General features: G+C 43.5%; 1 protein-coding gene across 1 annotated transcript; it reads left to right on the top strand.

Moving 5' to 3' along the window:
- Positions 1-221: 221 nt before the first annotated feature.
- On the top strand, positions 222-7608 carry TTC9B (tetratricopeptide repeat domain 9B; the record flags this gene model as incomplete). Its single annotated transcript, XM_073598497.1, is given in 2 exon segments — positions 222-404; positions 6639-7608. Coding segments are annotated over 2 exon segments (278 nt in total), but the record flags the coding sequence as incomplete, so codon positions are not given.
- Between the last annotated feature and the right edge of the window lie 3211 nt (positions 7609-10819).

Genomic DNA, 10819 nt, shown 5'->3' with positions numbered 1-10819 from the left:
GTTACGTTAGGCCCGGTCAGGTTATTTCTGCATGTTGGAATGTCCATGGGGCCGGTGGGGAGGGGGGGGGGGGTTATGACATCACATCATATAAATATCCCTTTGTCCTGACGCGGTTCACCTTGCGGGGGGGGGGGGGGGCTCACTTCTCCCTTTGTGTTTGTTCCATTATGAAGCTCTGGGTTTGTCTCATTCTCCCCTGACAATTGCTGTCTCCTCAGCCTGTTTACTGCAGTCAGAGCTGGTGAATTATGAGCGAGTCAAGGAATACTGCCTGAAGGTTCTGGAGAAACAGAATAGCAACTTCAAAGCCACGTACCGGGCTGGCATCGCCTTCTACCACCTGGGGGATTACGGCAATGCCCTGCTCTATCTCAAAGAGGCACGCAGCCGAGAGCCAACAGGTAAGACGACTGTTAGTACCGCCCCCAATGAATATCTGGGGGGGGCTGATATAGGAGAAAGAAGAGCAATGTTCCCGGGTCAGTCTTGTCCTGAAAATAAAGGCTTTGGTTTAATAATGAGGATACTTTTTGATAACACAGCAGTGAGTTATCACCCTATATAGCATCTTATTTCTGATGCAAGGGTGCTCAGGCATGCAGCAGTTCACTAATTAAATCCTACGTTGTGTCTCTGCAGCAATAGGGGTGTATTTTTAAAAAAATTAGAGAGCTGTGAAACTGCATATACATTTGTTTTGTGCAAATTGGGGTAAAAAACGGATGATATTAGGCTATTTTCTCTCCGGGTTGAATTTTTTTGATTTATACAGAATAGAGCGAATAAGGAAAATACCACCTTGTAGCCACTAGATGGAGCTGATGGGAGTAAAAATAATATTTATGTTGGTCTTCAGCTCCATCTAGTGGCCATAACGCAGTATTTTCTCGATTCATTTTTTCCTTCTATTCTCAGCCGATAATGGAACTGATAATAGGAAAAAAATATTTATTATAATTGTCAGCTCCATCTAGTGGCCATAATGCAGTATTTTCTTGATTTGTTTTTTCCTTTTATTCTGAGCTGGTAATGCAGCTGATAATAGAAAAAAAATCCCAGAAAATCGTATAAATTTATCGGCGTATAACACGCACCTTCATTTTAAGACAGAAGTTTCAGGAAAAAACCTTAAATTTTAAATAAAGTACTTTGAAGCAAAATAAGGGTCAGTGCCCATCAATGCAGCCTGCTTAGTGCCCATCTGCAGCTCTAATATGCCCATCGTTGCAGCCTGCTTAGTGCCCATCTGCAGCCTCTAATATGCCCATCATTACAGCCTGCTTAGTGCCCATCTGGAGCTCTAATATGCCCATCGTTGCAGCCTGCTTAGTGCCCATCTGCAGCCTCTAATATGCCCATCTTTACAGCCTGCTTAGTGCCCATCTGCAGCCTCTAATATGCCCATCATTGCAGCCTGCTTAGTGCCCATCTGCAGCCTCTAATATGCCCATCGTTGCAGCCTGCTTAGTGCCCATCTGCAGCCTCTAATATGCCCATCATTACAGCCTGCTTAGTGCCCATCTGCAGCCTCTAATATGCCCATCATTGCAGCCTGCTTAGTGCCCATCTGCAGCCTCTAATATGCCCATCATTACAGCCTGCTTAGTGCCCATCTGCAGCCTCTAATATGCCCATCATTACAGTCTGCTTAGTGCCCATCTGCAGCCTCTAATATGCCCATCATTGCAGCCTGCTTAGTGCCCATCTGCAGCCTCTAATATGCCCATCATTACAGCCTGCTTAGTGCCCATCTGCAGCCTCTAATATGCCCATCGTTGCAGCCTGCTTAGTGCCCATCTGCAGCCTCTAATATGCCCATCGTTGCAGCCTGCTTAGTGCCCATCTGCAGCCTCTAATATGCCCATCGTTGCAGTCTGCTTAGTGCCCATTTGCAGCCTCTAATATGCCCATCATTACATCCTGCTTAGTGCCCATCTGCAGCCTCTAATATGCCCATCATTACAGCCTGCTTAGTGCCCATCTGCAGCCTCTAATATGCCCATCGTTGCAGCCTGCTTAGTGCCCATCTGCAGCCTCTAATATGCCCATCGTTGCAGCCTGCTTAGTGCCCATCTGCAGCCTCTAATATGCCCATCGTTGCAGTCTGCTTAGTGCCCATTTGCAGCCTCTAATATGCCCATCATTACATCCTGCTTAGTGCCCATCTGCAGCCTCTAATATGCCCATCATTACAGCCTGCTTAGTGCCCATCTGCAGCCTCTAATATGCCCATCATTGCAGCCTGCTTAGCGCCCATCTGCAGCCTCACCAGTGCTGGATTACACAGATGCGCGATCTTCTCTGTACCCGGCACTAAGTCATTCGCAGTCCCGCCCGGCTCATATGATAGGCAGAACAGTGGTCCAATGCCAGGCCAGGGGGGCAGGACTGTGTGTGACTGAGCGCTGGGTACACAGGAGATCGCGGCTCTGTGTAATCCAGCGGCGCTCGTCCCCTCCTTCCACTCTCAGGCAGCAGGAATCGGCGTATAACACGCACACATGATTTCCCCGATTGTCAAGGGGAAAAAGTGTGTGTTATAGGCCAATAAATACGGTACTTACTGTAATTTTCTTCCCCTGTTGCCAATCCGTGGCGGTAGTATGCTGCCATATTGGCAAAATGAAAATGGAAAATTGTATCAAGTAGTTATCGTAATTTTCTTTTCCTGGCGCCAATGCATGGCAGCATACCACCACATGTATGCTGCCATGTTGGCACCAGGAAAAAAATATTTACTTACTATGATTGTCAGCTCCATCTAGTGGCCATAATGCAGTATATCCTTGATTCATTTTTTCAGATTATTCTTAATGTTTTCCTGATTCATTTTTTCCTTTTATTCCAAACTGATAATAAAAAGAAAAAAAAAAGAAAATTGTATCAAATACTTACTGTAATTTTCTTCTCCTGGTGCCAATCAATGACTGCATACATGTGGTAGTAGGCTGCCATGTTGGCACCAGGAAAATTGTATCAAGTACTTACCGTAATTTTCTATTTCTGGTGCCAGTCCATGGCTGCATACATGTGGTAGTATGCTGCCATATTGGCACCAGGAAAATGGGAAATTGTATCAAGTACTTACTATAATTGTATTTTCCTGGTGCCAATCCATGGCAGCATACCACCACATGCATGCTGACATGTAGGCATCAGGGAAAAATACTACTATAATTGTCAGCTTTATCTAGTGGCCATAATGCAGTATATTCTTTTTTTTAATTCATTTTTTTCTATTATTCTCAGCCGATAATGGAGCTGATAATAGGAGAAAAAAATATTTATTATGATTGTCAGCTCCATCTAGTGGCCATAATGCAGTATTTTCTTGATTCATTTGTTCTCAGCTGATAATTGAGCTGATAATAGGAAAAAAATATTTACGATTGTCAGCTCCATCTAGTGGCCATAATGCAGTATTGTCTTGATTCATTTTTTCCTATTGTTCTCAGTCGATAATGGAGGTAATAATAGGAAAAATATTTATTATGATTGTTAACGCTATCTAGTGGCCATAATGCAGTATTTTCTTGATTTATTTTTTTCTATTCTCAGTGGGTGATGCGGGCAAGGCAATGGGTAACTATAAATCCTTTTCCTTAGAGACTGGCTTTATTTGATTTTTTTAATGTTGATTTAGTGACAGAGCTTTAGGGCTCATTCACACTTGCAGTGAAAACAGGCAATTTTACACCCTGACCGCCCACCTTAACCCAACACAATGGGTGGAGAGGGGGTTGTACACATGCCGCAGTCATGATGCTGGAAATGCCCACCAAACCCAACCCATTCAGATGAGTGTGGCTGTGCAGCAACTGTCCTGCAACTTGCAGTGTGGTGGTGTGGGCTTTTTAGGGATAAAATGGGCAGGGAGGAGACCAGCCTCCCAGCTACCTGCCAACTGTCCTCTGAAAAGTCATCTACTGCTGACTGCTTTTCAGAGTGGTGGCAAGTTCTGCCACTAATGTAAATGAACCCTTAAACCAAACCTTATGGAATATTTAGGGCCCATTTACACTGCTGTGTTTAAACACATGCTTTGCAAAAGGTTGAAACGCATTAGTCCCAATAATACAATTATTATCTGTTCCCATTTCAGTGCTGCAGTTTTTAAAAATAGAACATGTCCTATTTTTCTGTGTTTTGTCGGGAGGCAAATAGAAGTCAACAACAGCGCATCAAAACGCATATAACATGTGTTTTCCTGCATTGGCAACAGAAGATAAAAAGTGTTGGTCAATGGCTGTTAACCCTATCCACTCCAAACTCTAAATTCATAAACAAATTGAAAACCCGGATCAACAAAAAAAGGAAAGGCACCCGCCTAACGCTACAAAAATGGCACCTCTACATATGGTACGTGCAAAAATCTAAGTGGCCCCCCTACTCTTCCCAAGACTCCCCAAGGCTGCCAGGGCATCAAAGACATATTCAAGCTGACATGGTGGTAAGGACCAACAGCGGCGGTCACCAGGGTCCCTATAGGCTGTTCGCTGTACACATGAGACACGCATAAAAGTCCCCAACTCTTTTGCATAATGATGCCGCACAATGCATTTTGGCCCACAGAAAAAATGTGTGCTAGCTGATGGGGTTGCTATTAAGAGTTAATGACGCCGCCATGCGTCTTCTAAACGGCTATGCATTTCTGTGCATGTCGGGAAAGCTCACAATTTTGCACACGTTTCTGACATGTAGAAGAAGCCTCAAAACCCATTCCTTAGTTATTGTTTACCCTAGTAATATGGAATACATAATATTTTTTTTTGGGGGGGGGGGGGGCAAATGTTTGGACTGTACTCTTGAACTTGCCAATACCACCCAATAAGTTGTTGACTTGGAGTGAGTATTCAGGGTGGGAGTTCAGGCTTTACTGGTTGCATACTTGTTCTACGTCAGTTGCTCACCATGTAGTGGATCCAGACTTTGGATGATAGCTCCCAAGTCTATGTTTGTCTCCTCACAGGTTCTCTTTACTGTAATCATCTCACATCACATGTGCTTCTACCTCCATAAGATATGTGCTGCTGGACTGGTCTCCAGCTTCTAAATACATGGGGTCTATCTATAAATCATTTGCAGTCAGGATGTCTTAACTATTTGCACAGGTACCCAGAATGTTTGCTGTATTGTTTGTAATAATATCTCCTGTGATTGTCAACTCCATCTAGTGGTCATTATGCGTTTTTTTTTTTTTCGATTAATGTATTTCAGAAAAATCTTGTATTATGGCCACTGGATGGTGCTGACGATCATAGGAGACAATCATAGTACAAACAATATGATGATCATTCATTGTGTCTGTTTGAATGCTTAAAGTGTCACTAAACGACCTTATGCTCCAAAAGAGTATCCATACACATCTACTACTTAAAGTCCAACTCTAGGAACCTTAACGATTATCCCTTGCAGTCAGGCCCACACTAAGAGGGTTATTTTCTCATTTAGGTCTAGGGGATTTGTTAAAGAAGATTTATGCACTCAACCCTCCACTCCTCCTGCCAGACTGGTCCCAGCAGTCTCTCCCCTCCTATGTTTTAGTGGGTTGGGTTTTAATGGTCCTGTAATCTATTTTTTATACTGTGTTCTTACTGTGTTTTTCTGTAATGTAACGCAAGCTCCCGAACCTCTCTTATCACTACTACTAGAGGAGGCAGAGTCTTTAGACCTACTAGAGGAGACGATCAGAGTTTTCAGACCTACTAGAGGAGACGATCAGAGGCTTCAGACCTACTAGAGGAGACGATCAGAGTCTTCAGACCTACTTGAGGAGACGATCAGAGACTTCCGACATACTAGAGGAGACGATCAGAGACTTCAGAACTACTAGAGAAAACAATCAGAGTCTTCAGACCTACTAGAGGAGACTATCGGAGTCTTCAGACCTACTAGAGGAGACCATCAGAGACTTTAGACCTACTAGAGGAGACCATCAGAGACTTCAGACCTACTAGAGGAGACCATCAGAGACTTTAGACCTACTAGAGGAGACAATAAGAGTATTCAGACCTACTAGGGGAGACAATCTGAGACTGCAGACCTACTAGAGAAGACAATCGGAGTCTTCAGACATACTAGAGGAGACCATCAGGCTTCAGACCTGCTAAAGTAGAAGATCAGAGTCTTCAGACGTACTAGAGGACATGATCAGAGACTTCAGACATACTAGAGGAGAAAATCAGAGACTGCACACATGCAACAGGAGTGGTTTGAGTCTGAGGACACACTGCAGGAGATAGTCAGACACTGTGAACATGCTACATAAGATTGCTGGAGATCACTGTTTATATAGCTTCTTTACAAAGGTGTGCTTCCACTATTGGCTGCTGGGGTTGGCAAAGGGCCTTTGTGGCCTTTGTGCCTCACGTTGGGCACCAGGGCCTTAGGGGGTTGGTCTTTTGAGATGGAGCGGGGATACCCCACACTCTTAACACACACTCTCAACATATACAGTACATCCTCCATAATGCAATCCATGTGGACATTTCCCATATATATTATACACACACACACACATCAACTACACCTCCACTTAGGGATTGGCTTGTGTGTGTCCACTTTAAATAATGGAATTTTTAGTGCTTTTTTTTTCTTTTACTATACTTAAAACCATTACTTTCTTTTCTCCCCAGATACCAACGTTCTCCGTTACATCCAGCTGACAGAGATGAAAGTGCAGCGGTCAAACCAACGGGAGAGGAAAGGATTGAAGGAGGTGATTGGATAGCGCAACCTGGCACCCAATCCCGACTTCCACCAGACTCGTATCTCATGATCCTGTGAGCCAAGGGATGGTGGCTGATACTGAGCATCGCCCGGTACAAACCTCACCAGTCTCCTTCCTACAAGGAGATGGCAATATAGAAAAATAATAACAATGCAGCTCTGGCACTTTATATAAATTATATGAATCATTTTATATATTTGCCTCTCGACTACCTATAATGTGTCAATGCATGCGCACAAGTATGTGTATATATGTATCTAGAATATAGATAAATATATATATATATAAATAGACATACTCCTCATTGGAGAGAACGGGTCATGCTCAGTATTGCTCTGGATGCAGCATGTTGATTTAAAGAATGCCCCAACTTTACGCTGTCATTCTTCCTATCAGCCTATGAGAAAAAGGAACTACCCCACTGTGACACATCGACCCCTGCTGGTCACTGCCATAATAGCATCAAGGATGCCAATGGGTTAGTTATTCTGATAACGTGATCTGGAGAGTGTACTACCAGCTATAAACTCCTCTACAATATAATGATTCAGAATCCATCATACATACCCACACGTGTGCTCGGAGAACCCCCAATGCAAAATATTGCATTGTCTTCAATTTCAAGGTTTCTCATAGGAATGATGAAGACCTTTGCAGAAAAGTGGATGTACATGTGATGCCTGATCCAATATATCGCCTCCGCACCTTACGACCGCCGCATCGAACGCTCTGCACTTTCAGCATCAACAGGAACCATATCCAAGACAGACATGCTCTCCCACGCCATACTAAGTGAATTCGTAGCTTGTTCTTCGGTCTCAGAATTATAAGGATGTTGTGTAGAACTTTCTTTTTGTAAATAAAGAATAAACAAAGCATGTGTTTGTATATAATTCATTAACAGACAAAAAAAAAAACTGATACTCCATTGACACAAACCATTAAAGCTCAACTCCAGGATAAGCAAATTTTGTCTAAATACATTCGTCATATGTATTCTTACCTGAATCTGAGAGTGCTTTGTGCATTTCTTCCAGATCTGTGTAGTAATCCAGTGTGAAGCTTTTCCTTCCTGTAATAAAGACCGCTCACTGCTGCTCTCTCTCCTTGTGCAGGGTGACTGGTCTGGTCTCCGCCCCCTCCTGTAGTTTTCTGCAGGTAGCCTGTAGTGGATGGGTCTGCTGGGCCCCTCCCACAGCTCTAATCTCTGCACTGGCTGTTTTACTGCTACCCTTACAAGGTAATAACTAGGTTTGCAAAGGGATTGGGTTCATACAAAGTGCATTGATATACTTTATGACTATTGAGGAATATATTTAAATTAAAATATTTGCACAGAAGTTAAAGTGGAGCTTCAGTCAGTTTTCTGAAAATGAAAAGTCAGCAGTTACAAAAACTATATGTAGCAATAACTCTCGGTGGAGCTGCTGGTTTAAGCGGGCTTGTTACCTTCACTCTCCTTCCCTTTGTTTCACCGGCACCGGGTCTAGGGTTCCGTTGAGTTTACCTCCGGACGATACACGCACCAACACTTGAGTATGTTTTCAATGCTTTATTAAACCATCAACGAAGGAAGTAGCAGGAAAGAGGCAGAAGGAGAACTGCAGAGGAAAACTCAAATACCTTTTTAGTAAGATTCTTGACAAATGTCCTTTAGAGTTGAATATTACAGTAGAATGCGCTCCCCTCATGGGACACACTCTTTGCACGCCTGGATAGGCCTCTCTCACTTGCCTAGCAGCCAGTACGTAGCACGAACAAAAGTCTCTGCCACAGACTTGTTTGGGATGAACCCGTACGATCCTCTGCCACAGGATGTATTGTTTTTTTCTGTGATGAATGTCAGTCACAGTGCTTGAACCTTTAAGCCAAACCCGGCAACACTATGCTGTATAGTTACTTTAGGATACGTCGTCCAACCGAGTCACCAGGCCCCTCTCCAGACCAGCACGTTGCGTGATCCTTCCATGATGGGTCCTCCTCTGGGATCTCCTCGGTTGTCCAGCTTCTTCACTCTGGATAGACAGCTCAGGACCATTCCTCGGCCGCTGTGGTAGGCCCCAGACAAGCTTCTGGGCCCACCCCTGCGCCGCAGCAATGTGGGCCTCCAGGACGGAGGACCACGAGATAGCTCTCTAACGCATACCTGTCGGCCAGGAGGGCCAGCAGGTGGCTGTAAAACGAACCCCAAAATATGGCGCCTGTCCCATAAATACCCTCGCCCAGAATGCAACTCGGAGGACCACCCTTACCGAGTTGTCTCCGGGACAGAAGAGCATCCATACGCTTAGACACGTTGCCCTTCCAACACCAGCCAGCGGTAACAGCGACACCCACCGGTCAGTATGGAAACACACACAACGTCAGCCAAGCTGGAACAGAGGCAAATCTAACCTTCCTAATGAACAAGTTACTAAATTTACCTATCAGATGGTAGATTGCAAATCTACCAGCGCTACATGTATTAATGAGACCCTTACCAGGATCCAGGGCTGTGCTCACCCAAGGGGGCATGGGGACCGTGTTCGGTCCTTGGTGCCAGCATGTTAACTGTGGGCACCTGGCTGTGACAGCTTGCGGCTTCACAGCCGGGTGTCCACTGCACATTGTGAATGGTCCCGATTGGACATGTGCAATTCGTTTAGTTCCAAATTAGTTTTTTGTCGAAATTTGGCATATTTGCCAAAGACTATTTGACAAATTTTTTTGAATGTATTTTTCTAAAACAACGAAAATCAGAAAATCGGAAAGAACGAAAAACATGCGGATAATTTCGCTTTTCATATTTTCTATTATAATTAACTTATGAACCATTATTATAGTTTTTTTATTATTATTTTTACTTATTAATAATAAATAATAATAATAAAAACTCTGATAATAGTTATAAACTATAAAATTATAGGTATTGGAATTTCCTTTCAAATTTGTGAACATAACGAATATGAATTTATTTGAAGTTACGAATTATCCAAAATAATGAATGCCGCATCTAAACTAATGGAACATAACGAATATGAATGCATCCAAAGTTATGAATTGTTGAAGTAATGAATACCGCATCTACAGTATCTCACAAAAGTGAGTACACCCCTCACATTTTTGTAAATATTTTATTTTATAATAATCTTTTCATGTGACAACACTGAAGAAATTACACTTTGCTACAATGTAAAGTAGTGAGTGTACAGCTTGTATAACAGTGTAAATTTGCTGTCCTCTCAAAATAACTCAACAAACAGCCATTGATGTCTAAACTGCTGGCAACAAAAGTGAGTACACCCCTAAGTGAAAATTTCCAAATTGGGCTCAATAAGGCATTTTTCCTCAATCGGTGTCATGAGACTGGTTAATATTACAAGGTCTCAGGTGTGAATGGGGAGCAGGTGTGTTAAATTTGGTGTCATCGCTCTCACTCTCTCATACTGGTCACTGGAAATTAAACATGGCACCTCATTGGCAAAGAACTCTCTGAGGATCTGAAAAAAAATAATTGTTGCTAAGATGGCCTAGTTTATAAGAAGATTGCCAAGACCCTGAAACTGAGCTGCAGCACGGTGGCCAAGACCATACAGCGGTTTAACAGGACATGTTCCACTCAGAACAGGCCTCCCCATGGTCGACCAAAGAAGTTGAGGGCTCAGCATCATATCCAGAGGTTGTCTTTGGGAAATAGACGTATGAGTGCTGCCAGCATTGCTGCAAAGGTTGAAGGGGGTCAGCCTATCAGTGCTCAGACCATATGCCGCACGCTGCATCAAATTGGTCTGCATGGCTGTCATCCCAGAAGGAATCCTCTTCTAAAGATGATGCACAAGAATGCCTACAAAACAGTTTGCTGAAGACAAGCAGACTAAGGACATGGATTACTGGAACCATGTCCTGTGGTCTGATGAGACCAAGATAAACTTATTTGGTTCAGATGGTGTCAAGTGTGTGTGTGGCGGCAACCAGGTGAGAAGTACAAAGATAAGTGTGTCTTGCCTACAGTTATGCATTGTGGTGGGAGTGTCATGATCTGGGGCTGCATGAGTGGTGCAGGAACTGGGGAGCTACAGTTCATTGAGGGAACCATGAATGCCAACA

Source organism: Aquarana catesbeiana, linkage group LG09, assembly GCF_042186555.1.
Source record: "Aquarana catesbeiana isolate 2022-GZ linkage group LG09, ASM4218655v1, whole genome shotgun sequence".
Classification (NCBI taxonomy): Eukaryota; Metazoa; Chordata; class Amphibia; order Anura; family Ranidae; genus Aquarana; species Aquarana catesbeiana.
Note: the sequence above shows the minus strand (reverse complement) of the source record. Positions and strands in the feature narration are given on the sequence as shown.